Source organism: Molossus molossus, unplaced genomic scaffold, assembly GCF_014108415.1.
Source record: "Molossus molossus isolate mMolMol1 unplaced genomic scaffold, mMolMol1.p scaffold_m16_p_19, whole genome shotgun sequence".
Lineage (NCBI taxonomy): Eukaryota > Metazoa > Chordata > Mammalia > Chiroptera > Molossidae > Molossus > Molossus molossus.
Genome location: NW_023425354.1, coordinates 10,016,023 through 10,033,875, shown reverse-complemented (window position 1 = coordinate 10,033,875; position 17,853 = coordinate 10,016,023). Strand labels below are relative to the sequence as shown.

General features: G+C 54.7%; 1 protein-coding gene across 2 annotated transcripts in view; it reads left to right on the top strand.

The window, feature by feature from the left end:
• The window catches only part of ARSG (arylsulfatase G), a 105,999-nt gene that overhangs the window by 60,016 nt on the left and 28,130 nt on the right, over positions 1 to 17,853 (top strand). For both annotated transcript variants that reach the window (XM_036268097.1, XM_036268098.1), the window contains exons 3-8: positions 3,254 to 3,441; positions 5,094 to 5,141; positions 6,191 to 6,302; positions 9,592 to 9,729; positions 15,847 to 16,043; positions 16,992 to 17,072. In XM_036268097.1, the coding sequence (XP_036123990.1) occupies positions 3,254 to 3,441; positions 5,094 to 5,141; positions 6,191 to 6,302; positions 9,592 to 9,729; positions 15,847 to 16,043; positions 16,992 to 17,072 (764 nt within the window). The remainder of the gene's footprint in view (positions 1 to 3,253; positions 3,442 to 5,093; positions 5,142 to 6,190; positions 6,303 to 9,591; positions 9,730 to 15,846; positions 16,044 to 16,991; positions 17,073 to 17,853) is intronic.

The window sequence follows — 17,853 nt, the reverse complement described above, 5'->3', positions numbered from 1 at the left end:
AGGGCGGTCCATGGAACCCAGCAGGCGGACGGGAGGGGTCCCAGAGGGCCTCACTCGCACGTGTGACTCGAGGATGCCACCGGCCCTCCGGCAGCTCCCAGGGCATTTCCGGGCACGGAACTGGCACGGCGTCACTTCCAGGTCACCCTCGGGTCACCGCAGCCACAGGCTGAGGGCGGGGCTCAGACCTCGCCTGTCACTGGGAGGCTCGGCAAAGAGTCTGTGGCCATCTTTACGCTCTGAACAGGGGTGTTAGAAAGGATGTGCCAGCAGCAATGTGACTACATAGGGAAGAGGGGGCTGCTTCTGTGCGGGCATCGGGGGGCAGAAAGAGTACAGATAGCTTGGGGACAGAGGGGAGAGTCGGGGACGATGGCGTAGAGGTGGTGCCATTTGAGCTAGGTCATGAAGACAGCTGGGACTTGTCAATCAGGATGAGGCAGGGGAGTGGGAGGGAGGCCTTCCCAGGGCTGGGAAGAGCACGTGCAAAGGCACAGAGGTAAGGGGCACAGGGTGTGGCAGACTGGAGGAGCAGATGAGCCCGAGGAAGCAGGCAGAGAGAGACCATGTTTCTTTTTTTTAAATTTTTTATTCTCACCTGAGGACATTTTTCCATTTTTTATTCAGATAGAGCGGGAGGGAGAGAGAGGAAGAGAAAGAGAGAAACATTGACGTGAAAGGGACACATCGAGTGGCCGCCACCCGCACGACCCAACCAGGGCCGGGGACAAACTGCAGCCAAGGTACATGCCCTTAGCGGGAACCGAACCTGGGTCTCTGTGGACCGCAGGCTGGCGCTCTAACTACTGAACCAAACCAGCCAGGGCTAGAGACCACGTTTTTTAATAAGAAATTGATTTGCACTGTGGAGAGACCTTTGCATGAATACAGGGATGGGTTGGGGTGGCAGGAAGACCTGCCTCTTCACGTAATTTAGACTCTAATTCCTAAGGACCTCTGTCGAGGCCGTGACAATGGGTACTTCCCCCCCCTTTATTAATTTTTTAGAGAGAGAGGAAGTGAGAGAGAGATAGAAACATCAATGAAAGAGAACATTGATTGGTCGCCTCCTGCACACCCCCCACTGGGGACCGGGCCCACAACCTGGGCATGTGTTCTGACCAGGAATCGAACTGGCGACCTCTTGGTGTATAGGTCGATGCTCAACCACTGAGCCACCCAGGCCGGACAAGAGGGTAGATTTTAAAAGTTCTCATCACAAGAGAGAAATGTTGTATGTGAGGTGCTGGGTGTTAACTAAATGTACTGTGGTGATCATTTCACAAGACGTATACACGGCAAACCATTACGTCACACACCTTGAATGAATACTATGTTTTATGTCAATTGTATCTCAATAAAACTGGGAAAAAAGAATCACATCTCCCCACATGGCCATAATCAAGAAAGTGAACAATAATCCCTAACAGCATCTCACAACCAGTCAATATTAAATTTCTCTAATTAGCCCCCAAATGTGTGGTAAGTTAGCTTGTTTGAACTGGGATCCAATCAAGGGCCATGTATTTCATTTGTTTACACCTCTTTAGTCTCTTTTAATGTACAGTATCCCCTTCTATCCAAATGTCCCATGAATATTGACCTTTTGTTGTTATTAGTCCTTACCCGAGGATAGTTTCCACTGATTTTTAGATAGAATGGAAGGGAAGGAAGAAAAGAGCGGTGGAGAGAGAGAGAGAGAGAGAGAGAGAGAGAGAGAGAAACATTGATGTGAGACACATCACTTGGTCGCCTCCTGCATGACCTTGGGGATCAAACCTGCAACCCAGGTACATGCCCTTGACCGGGAATTAAATCCATGACCCTTCAGTCGGGCCAACGCTTTAACCGCTGAGCCAAACCGGCCAGGGCTCGGCTATTGACTTTTTAAAGCGATCCACCGGTTGTCTGGTGGAACGTCTAGAGACCGGTTTGTGAAATTATTTTACTGCGGTGTCAAACATTCGTTCTCCCATTAGTGATATCCTCTGAAGCCTGGAAATTAGGCCCAGAGGTCTGATGAGATTCAAGTCAAACATGTTTGGCAGGAGCCCGTGCTGTTAGGGACTTCACATCGCTTCCCACCAGGAGACACGCGAGGTTGGGTTGCCTCATTATTCCTGACATTGAGTTTAGTCATGTTCCTTGAGGGTAGGAAAATGGCTAGACTGTTGTATTTCTCCATCATGTCTGAAAAGGGGCTGGGCATATGGTAGGCTGTGACAGATACGGTCAGTCCTTGCCGTTGGCAGTACTTTGTTCTACGGAGTCACCGTGAACACCAAGTCAGGGAATGCTGAGCCACTGCTTCTGGGGGACACTCGGGACCAGGTTCCTGTATACTTCTGGCCACATCTTCATCAATGGGTCAGAAACATGTTTTATGTGTGTTTCTGCTGAAAGGAACCTGATTTAATGTCTACGTTTCTGATTCATTAGCCTTGAACTCATAGCAACAGTACTGTAACACATTCCCTAAGGCAGCGTATGGAACGCAGGTAATTTCTCCTCCATAAGGGCGCGTCACAGTCTTGAGCTTCGGACCTGTGGTCAGCACTGTAGCATTATGCTTGAGGGCCATTTTATTTATTTATTTAAAAATGCTTTTTTCTTTATTGATTTTAGAGAGAAAGGGAGAGAGATAGAAACATCGATGAGAGAGAACATCCATTGGCTGCCTTCTGCGTGCCCCCTACTGGGGATTGGGCCACAACCTGGGCATGTGCCCTGACCGGGATTGAACCAGTGACCTCTTGGTGCATGGGCCGATGCTCAGCCACTGAGTCACACCAGCCAGGCTTAAGGGCCATTTTAAACAGTGAGATCAACAACACAAAGAACAAAAATGCCAGAACCACGGTACTGACCAGACTCTGAAAAGGAGGACACTTGATTGCAAGAGGAGAGCCCTCAGCTAGGAACGTGTTCACTGGGTGGCTCAGATTTTTCAAAGGTCTGCACATGTCTCTGCATAACCACTTAAGAGCCAGCAAGTATTGACTTTGGGGTTACAAATCAACTTAGGAGATATGGAATCTTTGAAAAAGAGGATCAGCTATGCATGTTGGGTCACATCAATTGGAATGACCTGTGGGACCTTGGATTCGTCACATCACCTCTCTGGGCTTCATTTTCCTTATCTGTTCTGTGGCTGGGTGACACTGGAGTCCCTGGAACTGAGTGGGAATCGAGTTTTCTCGGGGTTTGGCTTCCTGTGGTTGGAGAGATGTCCATCACTTTCCTTTCTGTGCAGGTTTGTGGATTTCCACGCGGCCGCCTCCACCTGCTCGCCCTCCCGGGCTTCCCTGCTCACTGGCCGGCTGGGCCTTCGCAACGGAGTCACCCACAACTTTGCCGTGACCTCTGTGGGGGGCCTTCCGCTCAACGAGACCACCTTGGCCGAGGTGCTGCAGCAGGCTGGCTACGTCACCGGGATGATAGGTAACCCTGGGGCCACGGCTCTTCGTGTTTGTGCAGCCCTAACGTGCTGCCCCTCGCCTGCTCAGGTCTGCGTTTTCCTGGGTCCTCGCTGTGAGTCAGGAATGCTTTCGGCTGTAAGTCAGGCCAAGCCCCCGCCGGGCTACACGGGTCCGAGGTGAGGGGTGGCTTTCATCGGCTCAGCCGCTCCAAGGCGTCCTTTCTTTCTGCTCTGCTGTCCTTCTCTGTTTGTCCTCCTGCCGCCGCCCTGGCTGCGGTGGAGAGGCTTCAGCATCTTCACCATAACTTGGCTTCAAGGAAGGAGAACAAGAGGCGAGGCGGGGCCTGCCCCATCCGCTCTCCTTGATCAGGGGCACAGGTCTTCCCCCCCGCCCGCCCCAGAAGTGCACCGAGATCTGATTGGCGGAGCTGGGTCACGTGGCCACTCCTTGCAAGGAAGGCTGGGAACGGGGTCAAGCGTATCACGGTGGTTTCTGCCCCGCCCCCTCCCCGAGCGAAACCACCGTCTGCGAGCGGGAGAGCGGACAGGGTGTCGGGCAGGCACGCAGCAGCGTCTGCCCTGCTGTCCAGCAGCCTTCTTTTCTTTCCAATAAAGCACCTCGTAGTATTTGCTCTGTACCAGGCGTGGGCTCAGTGTTTATTTGCACGAGGGGATGGTGTGCCTTCTGGGAGTAGGATTTCCCCCACCGTCTGGGTGAGAAAAGTCAGGCAGCCGAGACTTGTTCAGCCTGGCCTGGCGCAGGTAGATACAGACAGGTGTGTCTGGTCCAACTTGTTCTCATGCTTTGCTTCACTGCTGGTCTCCCCTCCAGGGAGGGAGGCAACCCAGCCGTCCCAACAGCATCCTCAGGCTGCCTGTGCTTGTTATTCTGACTCTCCAAGAGCTGGGTCCAGTGGGATCCCGCTCCTTGCACCCCGTGGGAGGGTGTGCTGACAACAGGCCTGTAGCGAGGGTCCCGCAGTTTATACCTTTGTACCACATTCATTTCTGTGCCCCTTCGCCTGTGGGTGATTTCCCTGGGGTGTTGACTCAGCGGAATTAGCAGGTCAGTGTTCCAGCATGATCAGAGCTCTTGGCATACAATCCCCAGTGACCCTCCCCCCTCCCCGGGCCTGGGCGTTTACAGAGTGAGGAGCAGAGGTCTCTGTTTCCTCATTTGTGGCCCGGTGGGTGTCTCTGCACTTGAACTGCAGGGGGGGGTGTGTGTGGAGGAGTGGGGGTGGGGGTCAGCTTCCTGTTCATTGCAGGCTGTGGGTGTGGGCCAGAGGAAAAGATCATGAAACCAGTGGGACCTGGGTGTGACTGAGGCTGTGGGGGGCATGCACCTGTACCTTTGCAGGGCCCCAGCCAGGAGGGCAGAGTGGAGGGTGCAGTGAGCTCTGTGGGGTTGCTGTGGGCACGGAAACCTCTTGAGGGGAAGGAGCGCAGCCAGCTGCCTTTGCAACGGCTCGTCTTCCCCCTTCACTGTGTAGGTGCTGAGTCATCCTTGCTTGCATCTTGTCTCCCTGGGGACTCCCTCTGGGTCCCACGGAGAAGGCTTGGCTCTCCCGCTGTGTTTGCAGCCGCTCTCCCCTGGTCCCCCGGAAAGGGCGATGCTGATGGAGAGCTGAGAGCCCCAGGGGGATCCTCTGAAAGCCTCTCTCTTTCCCTACAGGCAAATGGCACCTTGGGCATCACAGCTCTTTCCACCCCAACTTTCGTGGTAAGAATTCTTCGGGGGATTTGTTACCGGGAAACAGAAAATGAAGACCTCGTGTAAAAGGACTACAGTACTGTTTAGGCCATCCTGCTCCTCTGGATGTCTCTCTGAGCTAGGATAGCTTCACTCCTAGCATCACTTGGGTGCATTCGGGGTGCCCGGGCCCTCCTGGATCTCACATCCCTCTCCCCTGGCACCTGTCCTGTCGTCTCTCCTTGGTTTCTGTCTGCCCCGTGGCTCCCCATCCCGAGCTCCAGTGTTCCTCCTGGCCTAGGTCCTGACTGGGCGGTGAGGTCCAGACACATCTAGTGTGATTAGAAGTAAAAATTGTCCGATGGGTTCACCAGGGACACTGGCCACATGGGACTCGAGGGAGGGGTAGCGAAATCCTGTGGGAAACTTCACACTAAAGCTTGGATTGGAGAAGGGACAGGAGGAGGGAAGAATCTCAGGAAAAAGCCCACACAGGGTTTTCAGGTCTCACACCCTCCCCCACCCCACCCCGGTTTCCCTAGCCCAATCCTGCCAGCCTTCTGAGTTCTACCTGAAATGCCATCTCTTCCTAGAAGCACCTTGAGATTTCTGCCCCAGCACAGGGGCTCCGTCTTCCTCTGATCACTCTTGTCGGCTTACTGACTATCCACCTCCTACTGCTTCATCTGTAAACCTTCCAATGGGAAGCTTTTTTAAGGGCCGAATTCATTCTTTTATCCCTTAAAGTATCACGTGTGTAGTAGATTTTCACCAAATACTTCCTGAATGTGTCAGTAATTGCACAGCAAATAGTAGGTGTTTAATAATTCTCTCCACTTCCTCCCACTCTGGGTCAACTAATCACAAGATGTTTTGTAAATCTGGTCTTCCAGCCAGAACCCAGCCAAATGTTCTCTCTGCATATGACAAAGGGATATTCATCAAATCCTCTTTTAATCACATACCCAATGGCACTGCAGTATTAAATCGTGGAAAATTGAATTTTTGTTCTGGGTGTAACAAGGCAGGCTCCTGGAGCCGCGGCCAAGTCGGGGTGCTAACCAGCGCTTCTCTTCCAGGCTTCGATTACTACTTTGGGATCCCGTACAGCCATGACATGGGCTGCACAGATACCCCGGGCTACGACCGCCCTCCCTGTCCGGCATGCCCACAGGGTGGCCGAGCATCAAGGTAATCGGCTGCGGGTTCCAGAGCAAGAAGTCCCGAGGGTGTGGCCCATCAGGAGTAGGAGAGAGGGGACAGTTAAGACAGGGAAGGAAACCTCTAGCAGAGGTGAGGTCAACAGAATTTCCTTATGGCAACTTTCCAGGTTCCCTGGCCTGTTTAGTTCTGCTGAGCAGAGCCTAGTATTGCCATGGTCTCAGAGGTGGCTGAGCCTGGTATTGCCATGGTCTCTGCCTGCTGGCTTTGGTCCTGGGCCACTCACCTGGCCCAGACACGGGGCACGCGGAGGGACAGAGAGAGCGCACAGGGCTCCTTACAGGCTTCACCCCGCTCTGCACCCTACAAATAAGCCTGCGCTCCGACGTTGGAACGCCATGCGGCACTGGTTTCAAAACATGGCCAGTGAGCTGGGGAAATGCTCCCGGGACAACAGTAAGTGAAGAAAGCAGGAAACAAATCCTCATCAGTGTCATTGTAACTGTCTGTATTTATGTCTTTATCTTTTTTTTTTTTAATCCTCACCCGAGGACATTTTTCCATTTTTTTGTTGTTGTTCAGATAGAATGGGAAGGGGAGAGAGAGAGAGAAAGAGAGAGAAACATCGATGTGAAAGAGACACATCGAGCGGCTGCCACCTGCACGACCCAACCAGGGCTGGGGACAAACATGCAACCAAGGTACATGCCCTTAGCGGGAACCGAACCCGGGTCTCTCGGGACCGCAGGCCGACGCTCTAACCGCTGAGCCAAACCGGCCTGTATTTATGTCTTTATAGCCCTTGCAAGAGACTCCCGGGAAGGCAACATGGTAACAGTGGGTTATTCCCTCTGGTTGTGGGACTGAGGGATTTCTTTTCTTTTTCTTCTTTCTCATTGCGTTTTTCAAAATTCGGTAATGAGCGTGCAGTGCATTAATTACCAGAAAAAGGCGACAAACCTCCTTCAGGTAATGAAGCCGCACGCACCACGCTGTGGTTACTTGCAAGGTCGCAGGTGTGTCGGCTGCTTGGGGAAAGCAGTCTCGTTGGCTCATTACCAGCACAACAGTTAATATAATAATGGCCATTCATCGAGAAGTTACCTTCTGGGCGCTCAATCTACTTACCTGCAATCGGCTGTGTGAGGCAGGGATTTATCTGGGGTGTTCAGGGAAGGAAGCGTACCTTGTGCCCGGGCCACCCTGGAGCCATGAGAGGGAGGGACGGAGACTCGGTCTGGGGTCCGAGACCAGAGCCCATGTCCTCTAGATCCTCACATCTCAAGGTGTGGCCACTGGACCGGCAGCCTGGATGTCACCTGGGCGCCTGTCGGAATTGCAATTCAGACCCCACCCTGAGGCCTGCACTTAACAAGACAGGTGATTCATGTGTACACTAAGGTGTGAGAAGGGAGGCTGAGGAACATCTCACTGCCCTTCTTATCTGGGGGTCACAGGTGGCCATAACAGGTATGACATATGTCATCCGCTCTCATTTAAACCCATGATAAATCAAATCGGGGTGGGGGAGGAAGAAGGGGGTAAAAGGGAGGTAATGGTGATGGAAGGAGACGACTTGGGGTGGTGAACACATAACCCAATAAACAGATGATGTATTATATACCTGAAACTTATATAATTTTATTAACCAGTCTCACCCCAATAAATTCAATACAAATAAAAATAATTGAACATTAAATCAAATAGAAAAAAGGACTGGCTTGGGTGGGAGGAAGGGAGAGAGTCAATGATGTTGTTGTAACAACATCATAAAATGCTGAAAAATTTCAACACAAATGTTGAGATTAGCACTATGATGCCCCGTAAAGTGATAGCTCTTTTTTCTTTTAATTTATTTATTTTTAATTCTCACCCGAGGATATTTTTCCATTGATTTTCAGATAGTGTGGGAGGGAGGGAGGGAGGGAGGGAGGGAGAGAGAGAGAGAAATCGATGTGAGAGAGACACATCGATTGGCTGCCTCCCAAACGACCCCGCCCAGGGCTGGGGATTGAACAGCAACTGAGGTACGTGCCCTTGACTGGAATCGAACCTGCGACTCTTTGGTCCTTGGGCTGACACTCTACTGTTGAGCCAAATCAGCCAGGGCTCTTTTTTCTTTTTAAAAACTTGTGGTCCTGGGTGATTATGTACCCCAGCCTGACCTTGTCTCCCTAGTGTCCCAATGGGTATGTTTGCATACAGGTATGATGTTTTTTCTCAAGTCCTCCGCGGAACCATGGGGACTATGTCTCTGCTGGAGAGGCCTCCTGTTACCCCCGTCTCTCCGCGCTGTGGTCAGCTTCCCCACTTCCCTGTGTCAGCCAGGACAGAGCGCTCGAGTGTTCACTGAGTTTCTGAAATACTGATCGGAGCACTCACCATTGATCTCACTCAGTCAGTCCCCCAGTACCTCCGCCAGGGGCCGCAGGCCACCCCTGCTTCAGATAAGGACAGTCGGGCTCTGGGCGCTGAGGGGACATCCCAAGGTCATGGCCACAGTCGTTCCTCAGCCACCTGGCATCTCGTTCGTTTGATCCCTAAGACCAAGGGCTGAGTTTGGTTTTTTCCAGAATAGTATTGGTTTGACCTCCACTTTTTTCCAATGGCTAAAGTTTCTCCAGATTCTCTCAACATGGTTTGAAATTTTAAAATTATTGCCCTGCCTCTTTGGCTCAGCAGTTAGAGCATCGGCCCTCGGACTGAAGGGTCGCAGGTTTGATTCCCGGTCAAGGGCATGTACCTGGGTTGCAGGTTTGATCCCCGGTCCTGGTTGGGGCATGTGCGGGAGACAGCTGATTGATGCTTCTCTCTCCCATCGATGTTTCTCTCTCTCCCTCCCTTCCACTCTATCTAAAAATCAATGGGAAAATATCCTTGGGTGAGGATTAACGACAACAAAAATAATAAAATAAAATAAAGTTGTCCCCGGCCATCTGTTCTGTTGTCAGATACTACGCCGCAGGAAGTTGTTGCACCCCACGGACAAGTCATCATTTAGGGGGGACTGCAGGAAAAGCCAGGCACGGGGCTGCGTGACTCTGCTGGAGTAATGTAGTCTGTTTGGCCCTCCGCTCCTCTCCCAGAAAATGGGACCAGTGATGCTTCTAGCTCACAAAGGCCTAACTGTTCAAGGGCGTGCAGGGAGGTGTTGCATTGGGTTTACACTCGGAGGAGCTGGCCGGCTGGACAACTCCCCTGACGCCAGCTACCGAGTGTTTTGTATTTATGTGCTTTGCTGCGTAAAAGCGTCCTGTTCTGCCTTGTGACGACTTAGGTCATGGAGTCAAACACTCTGCTGCCTGTGGTTTCCACACAGGAGCCCCGACAGGAACTGTTACTTGGACGTGGCTCTTCCTCTGTACGAGAACCTGCGCATCGTGGAGCAGCCGGTGAACCTGAGCGGCCTGGCGCGGAGGTACGCGGAGAAGGCCACGCAGTTCATCCAGCAGGCCAGGTGAGCAGCCTGGGCCCCGCCACCCCGCCCCCGCCGCCACGCGCCCTGGCCTCGCTCAGCGCTCCGCAAAGCCTGGCTGACTCCCCTGTTCCCCGGGCCTGGCAGATGCTCCTCTTCCTGGGGGTCCCCGAGCTCCTGCCGAGATCCTGCTCTACCGTTGGCCTCGCTTGTCCTCTGCTCCTCAGGCAGGGTCTAGGGTCTGAGCAGCGCCTCCTGGGCACCCCAGGCATTCCTCGAGTTCCTCAGCTAGCAGGGTGTCTTCCTTTCTTACTGCTCCTGTCACAGACAGAATCTGTTCTCCCGTGGGCCTGGAGGCCAGGCGTCCGAAGTGTCTTGGGGGCTAGCGCCGCCCTGGCTTCAGGGCTGTTTGCTTCCGAGGCTCCAGGGCGAAATCTTCCTTGACCCTGGCAGCTTCTGGTGGCTGCTGGCGTCCTTGGCTTGTGGCCACATCACTCTGATCTCGATTGCTGCTGTCCCTTTGCCTTCTCCTTCGCTGTAGTCGGATATCCCTCCAGCATCTCTCCTCTGTAAGGACACCTGTGATTCCATTTGGGGTCTACCAGGAGAATCCAGGAGACTCGTCCCACCTCAAGATCTTTGTTCATTGTCCCTTTTGCCAAGCAAGGCGACACAGATTCCAGGGCTCACACCCTGGATGTCTTTGGGGGCCGGTATTCAGTGTCACCCACAGGGCTTACACATGCCAGCATCTGCTGGGCCCAGGGAGGCAGCCTTCAAGGAGGAGGCAGGCTGACTGCCCGGCGTCAGGGGAGGGTGGTGCCTGTGGTTCCCACCTAAGGGGGCAGCCACTGCCTGGCTCCAGCGCCCGTTGCTTCTTCGTGAGATCAGGAGCCTGGATGGCCAGAGTTTCCCATTTCACAAGGTAGATGGGGTGCCAGGCCCTTCTGCAACATCTCCTGATCTTTGAGTGTTAGAAACAATGCATTAAAAATAACAGAAATGCGGAACAGCAGAACCGGAGCACAGTGTGTCTCCAGCAAGGGGTGTGTGTGTGAGGGCTGCTACTTTGCAGCCTCGGTCCGGCCAGGGCAGAGAGGGGGTTTTCCCAGCAGCGCACACTCACCGTGGGGGCACAGACACAGACTGAGGGGTGCCAACGTTGCCCATGTGCACGCACACTGTCTCCCTGCCCTTGTCCTGACCCTCCCCAGCCCCCGGCGCTGTCCTTCTAATGGCCGGTGTGTGTGTTCCTCTCATCTCTCTCCCAAGACTGCAGACTCCCCCCGGGCAGGGAATGTCTCCAGGAGTCCGCGAAGAGTTCCCACAGCCTGGCTAAGTGGGCAGGAGAAAACGTGCCGCGTGCCTTGCCACCTGTGCGGGTCACGACGGACTCCACCTGTGGATAACTGGCCGCCCAGCTCCCCGAGTGTGCGAGGATCTCCCAGCCCCTCGCACCTTGTTGGACTTTTCTAGAGAGAAGGGCAGGAGGGAGGGCACAGGCAGCCATGTAGTAGATCCTTTGACCGTTTTCTTTTTTTTATTTAAAAACATTTTTTTTCTTTATTGGTTTTAGAGAGAGGGGAAGGGAGAGGGAGAGAGAGATAGAAACATCGATGAGAGAGAACATCGATCAGCCCCCTCCTGCATGCCCCCACTGGGGATCGGGCCCACAACCTGGGCATGTGCCCTGACGGGGAATCGAGCTGGTGACCTCTTGGTTGGTGCATGGGTTGATGTTCAACCACTGAGCCACACTGGCCGGACCACTTACCGTTTTCTTGATAATAGAACCTACTTCAGGCCTAAGTCTCTAGAGCAGCCCCTTGGGGCTGCAGAGATTGCGGCTAACCAGTTTCTCGGGGCTTTGAGAAACTCTGCCTTTTGTTCCGATGGCCCCAGGAAAAGGCGAAAGACCCTCCTCCCTTCTGGAGGGTGGGCATCTCTGTGCTCCCTGGAACCCTGAGACTGTTCGGGCCCTGTGGCCTGTCACAGGTGGAGGCTTCCTGGCTGGGGGTGGGGGTAGACTGGCCTCTCCTGCTTTCTCAGGCGGAGGGTCGCAGCTGGCCGGGGACTAGGGTCGGTGCACCACTTGCTCTGAAGAGCGTGTGATCCCGTTTGTCACCAGTTCATGAATCAGTTAAAAGACACACAGATCAACAAACATGCTACTTATCGTGAAAAAGGTGAAGAGTTTGCTAATTTATTCTTCAGTTATTAAGTGAAAAAAATCACATGAATCCTATTGGCTTTTAACGGAACAGAAAACACCCCCCAGGCATGCTGATTTTTAGGACTTGACTTGCTGATCCATCGTGATTTTTAGAACATCAGCAGGAAAGGCCCCCAAGCCTGTGCTCCTCCCTCTTCTGTGCCCACCCCGCCCCTCCCCTCCCCCTGTGGCCCCTCCCCTCACCAGGACCTGTGTGTCAGAATGGCCAGGGGCCCCAGAGTGTGGGGTCCTGTTCTCCTCGGCGAGGGGCCAGCCCTAGGACTTCTTCGAAAGTTTTTCTTGGATCTTTACTTGAATTCAGACCGTTCATCTAGCCGCAATGCTGAAAGCTAATCCTTGGCTTGGTTTTTCTAAAGCAGCAGGTGAAGCTCTGAGTTGACAAAAAGGGAAGGAGCAGGTGGTGGGGCCCCTGCTCTGTCAGGGTCTGGGACTGGGCACTGAAGCTAACTGCGGGGGGAAGGGCTTGACCCGCACGACAGTATCGGGCACAGCTAGGAGGAGTCGTAAGCATATTTGAAATCAGAGTGAATGGTCAAGATCCCAGAATATGTACCACTTGGCAGTGGGTCCTGGAGGTGCACAGGTGAAGAACACGCCCCGCCTTCCTGGGCGGAGCCTAGGACCCCATCCAGGTCTTGATTCCCCCCCTACTGGCTGGGCGCGCCCGGAGGTCTCTCCCTCAGGGTTGGGTCTGTGTCTCCCCCTGTGGTGCTGCCCTCATCTTTCTCCCACTCAGCTCCCCACTAGCGCCCCCCACCGTGCCACCCTCTTCAGGGCTCCGGTCCAGCTCCAAGGTCATTCTGCCCGATCCCCTCTTTCCTCTTTCTCCTGTTTGAGTATTTGGGTGAATCACGGGGAGGAAATGAACGAACGAATGAGCAGCCAGAGACCTCAGGCCTTCCTGCCACAGCGTCTCCCAGTGCTGCTCTGTCTGCCCTGCAGGGCCACCAGGCCTCGCCGTCTCGGGACACCCCCCAAACCCAGGCTGGTTCCCGGTGAGGCCCTCGCACGGCACCCTGTATTTCGCCTCCATCACGCCTCTCATTTGTAAATCATTCTCTAACTTTTTACTTGCATTTTTTCCGCCTGTTTCCAGTTGCGTGTTAAGCTCCAAGAAGGTGGAAATCATGTCTCTCATGTTTATCACTCTGTCTGTGGTCCCAGCGGCCTGTCTGGAGCACTTAATAAATAGTCACCGGTGAGTGAATAGTGGGCGCGGTGCTGCTCTGACCCCGAAGGTGCTGAGGCTGTGCTAGGCGCACAGCGTGAGCTAGACCTGCCCTTGCTTTGGAGTAGCTCCCAGGCTGGTGGGGAAACATCAGCTCGCCCGGCTGGCGTGGCTCAGTGGTTGAGCATCGACCCATGCACCAAGAGGTCGCCAGTTCGATTCCCGGTCAGGGCACATGCCCAGGTTGTGGGCCCGATCCCCACAAGGTGGACTTCAGCAAGGGCATTTTATCAGTGCTGATCAATGCTGTGAGGGGCAGGGGGACACAGGAGTAAGGAGGGGGAAGCCGTCCATGAGCTGCAATCAGCGGAGTGTTGGTGACATTTGAGCTGGACTTGAAGAATGAGGTGTTTTGCCCGGCCAGTGTGGCTCAGTGGATTGAGTGTGGACCCATGGACTGAGAGGTCCTGGTTTGATTCCAGTCAGGGCACATGCCCAGGTGGTGGGCTGGATCCCCAGCAGGGGGCATGCAGGAGGCAGCCGATTGATGTTTCTATCTCTCTCTTCCTCTCTCTCTAAAAAATCAATTTTAAAAAACGTATATATATATAAAGAATGAGGTGTTTTTTTAAAAAATATTTTTTTTACCTTATTGATTTTTAGAGAGAGAGGATGGGAGAGGGAGAGAAAGATAGAAATATGGATGAAAGAGAACATCGATTGGCTGCCTCCTGCATGCCCCTCACTGGGGATCAGGCCCACAACCTGAGCACATGCCCTGACCAGGAATTGGACAGGCCACCTCTTGGTGTGAGCCACACCAGCCAGGCGAGCTGATTTCATTTAATTTTAGATGTCGGTCACGTTTAAAACGTGCAGAATTCCTGAGCTTGGAGCCAGGTGTTCCGGCCACTGCAGTGGGGCATCTACCTGCAGATTAGCAGGAGGCACCCTCTGGGCGAGTGCTGATCCGCGCCAGGGCGCCTGCTGGGCCAGGGATGGTGAGGGGAGCTCAGCCCCGTTCACTTGCTCGGCAGGCTGTGCTCATGCAGGACACGACCTGCACAGCTGCCCAGGGTCGCCCTCGGGAGAGCAGATGCCGGGCCGTCTACATCAGGGCCGTAAACGGAACCGTGTGAGGACGGGAGTGGGCTCCGTCTCTGCTGCCCCAGATGGTGCCAGGAGCCCCCTGTGACTGCCGGGCAGGTGAAACATGGGTAGGGCAACTGAAGACCTGAGTTGGTAGAGAAGTAGTGGTCAAACACATGTGAAATTCACCTTCCTAAGTGTTCAGTTCTGTGGCTTTAAGAACATTCACACTGTTCTACGACCGTCACCACCGTCCGTCTCCAGAACTTCTTCGTCTTCCCCACTGAACTGTCCCCATGAAACACCAACTCCGCATCTTCACTTCCCTCCGGTCCCTGGCCACCCAACTCCACCTTCTGTCTCTCCCCTCCAGGGACCTCCTCGAAGTGGGGCCAGCAAGCTTTGTCCTTCGGTGACTGGCTTATTTCAGGTGGCGTGCCGTCTTCTGGGAGACGTCGTCTGTGTTGCAGCATGTGACAGGGAGTTCGTTCTGTTCAGTGTTCACGGATTGAGATCTAAACAGCCACACGGGACTCGTGACGACTGCGCCGGACAACACAGCTGCAGAAATGCTGCTGAGAAACCGCTGACTGACGGGACGGGCAGGCCCGGGTCTGGGGCTTGGGTCCCGGGTTTTAAGTCTGTGAAAGAGAGCTGGGTCCCCAGGTAGGGGGCCCTGGGAGTTGGATGTGGGGGACTCTCCAGGGCTTGGATTGATGCAGAGCTGAGGGCACTTGGAGAACTTGATGTGGGGTGCTGTGAATTAGGGTAAGCTGAGAACACGGGGGCCAGTTTGCAAGTCAGATCTCTCGGTGAACTGGGGTGAGAAGAGCCAATCTCTCAGCACGTGGCATGAACCTGACTGAGCTCCGCCCTCACCCTGGGTCCCTCATAGGGAGCTCCAGGAGGGTTCTTGCTGCTGCCGCAGGGGAAGGGCTGGGGTCCTGCAGCTGCCTTTCATCCTGCCCCTCGCCTGGGAAAGGGGGTGGGAGGCGGACAGGAGGCAGAGGCCACCCTGGCCCCCGACACGCCCCCATAGGAATTCTCGGGGTTGGAGAGGGGTGGCCGAGCACCCGGGTCTCTAACTACCGTCATGTTCCGGGCAGTCGTGTGCATGTTTGGTGTTCCCAGAGGTCAACGCGAGTCATCCATTCATCTCTTAGAAAGGGCCGTGTCTGGGAACGGACGTGGCCTGGGTGCTGCAAAAAAACAGATACATTTGAAAACGTATTTGCGTTGAACTCGAGAATGCAGCAGTTGAGAGCAAGGGCGTTGAACTCGAGAATGCAGCAGTTGAGAGCAAGGGCTTTGCTCTCAGCCAGATGTGCGTAGGAATCCAGACTCGGTTCCTCACCAGTGTGTGGCCTTGGATGGTTCTTTCGTCTCCCCAAGTCTCTGTCTGATGCTTCGCCTGCGACACGGAGCTTGGGTCGATCATGAGAGGGAACCTAGTGTGAGTCCCACTCACTAGGCTCTCGGCCAGTGTTAAAGGACAGTGGCCATTATTGCAACGACTCTCGGTCTGAATGGGCTGACCAGATTATCTCCACACATCCTAGGAAGGTTCCAGAAAGACGGGTACTCCCTGAGCACGTGGGGCGTTCTGGAGGTTTGCTCTGAGGTGGGGAGAGAGCCTTTGGAGAGTGATCCCTTGCCTCTTCCGTTCCAGCACCAGCAGAAGACCGTTCCTGCTCTACGTGGGCCTGGCCCACATGCACGTGCCCCTAACCAGGACCCAGCTGTCAGCATACCCGGGGGGCCGCGCGCCCTATGCTGCGGGCCTCCGCGAGATGGACAGCCTCGTGGGCCAGATCAAAGAGGAAGTGGACCACACGGCACGAGAAAATACGTTGCTCTGGTTTACAGGTAAAGTGCTAAACCCCGGCACCTAACTGAGATCCGATGGCTAACTCTGCAGGGGTACCCCGGACCTGAGCCTGGTCAAGGGATCATCTTTAACCGGCTGGGGGCTTGCTCTGAACTTGGGGCCCCACTAGTGTTGGTTGATGGGAATGCTGAGTGCCTGTGCATCTGGGGCCTCCAAGGCCGAGCCCCTGGAAAGGTTTGCACAGAGAGAGCGGGTGTCTGCTGGCCCCTTCAGTATGGATCAGGGCCATCTGGGCACTGCTCTGAATGGTTAGTGAGTGACTGACACTGTGACCCTATGTAGTCCTCAGACTGCCCCTCTTCCCTCTCTTCCCAGTCCCAGGGACTCTGGTTGCCACTGGTCACCAGATCACCCGGCCACGTCTCTTGGCCGAGTGGAACTGAACGGGCGAGCTGTTTAGAGGGCCCACCTGGGCCTCGTGGGTCTCAGGACGGGGGCAGTGGTTCAAAGCACTGCCCGTGGGTCACACAGGCACCCGGTTTGAATCTCTGTGCTTCTGCTGAGAAAGTTACTTCCTCCGAGCCTGGGTTCCTTCACCTGCAAAGTTAAGCTAACCATGCAGTCTAGTCCACAGCATGTAGGAGGGTCACCAGGTGGGGTCTGTGAGCCCTGGGCACATCGTAGGTGCTCAGGAAGCAGTCGCTGGGCTGACGACAGTGCCAGTGAGTTGCTAAAGCTACACAACAGGCACATACACGTCCACAAGGCAAGAGCCTCAGGGGACTGGCTAGGGGGCAGGACAGCCACCCCTCCGCAAGCCCAGCAGGGCTTCATCAGGAGGGGAGCCCTTCCGGGGCAGGGAGGTTTGATTTTCCGGGCCCTCTTGTACCCAGTCCCTGCTGTGCCCAGGGACGTAGGACCAGAGAGAATCAGCCAAAGCGCCCCCAGCCTGTTGACCTTTGCATGTTGCTTCTTTTGGCTTCTAGGAGACAACGGCCCGTGGGCTCAGAAGTGTGAGCTGGCGGGCAGCGTGGGTCCCTTCGCTGGACTGTGGCAAGCTCATCGAGGTAGGGGGCTCAGCTGGGGTCGGTGGGTCCCACTGTGGGTGGGACGTAGGGTTCTGACTCGGGAGGGACCAACTCCTGGCCAGGCCTTAGGGCGTCACTGTGGAGCAGGGACCAGTTCCTCACCTGTCACTACTAGGGACAGAGAGCGTTTCTGTTCCACCCGGAGCATCTTCATCTCCGCTTTCCCCCTAGACTCTCAGGGGCCCAGCCCTCCTGACCAGCCAGCCCCCGGGCCTCCCCACATCCGCCTCCCCATTCTTCCACGCTGCTTCCTCAGGCTCTTTCCGTCTTTCTTTCCTTCTTGAGAAGTCATCCCTGCATCCACCCAACCTTTCATTCACTCGCTCAAGAAACATTTCGTGCCCGGCTACGGAGGGTTTGTGTGTCCATGGTCTCTAACCCTTACCGTCATGGAAGGATGGTTCATTTCCACGTGCAGAGGGAGGCCCAGAGAGGCCAGGCAACCTCCCCACGGCCGCGCCGCGTCTGAGGAGGCAGCCAGGCTCGCGGCGAAGTTAAAGTGGGGATCTCGCACCGCCCTGCCCTGTCTAAACATCCTCCAGCGCCCGGCTCGGCGCCACCTGCTCTGGAAGCTGTCCTCACAAGGACTGTACTCCTGAGGGAGCAGCTGTGCGGGGACCGTTTGAAAAACGCGCAGGCCTGTGGATGCTCCCGTTTCTCCTCTAGAACTCGTTCTAAAGAGACAAGTAGCCGAGTGCACAATAATGTATGTAAAATGATGTATGTAAAAATAGTTGGACACAACCCAGGTGTCCAGCAA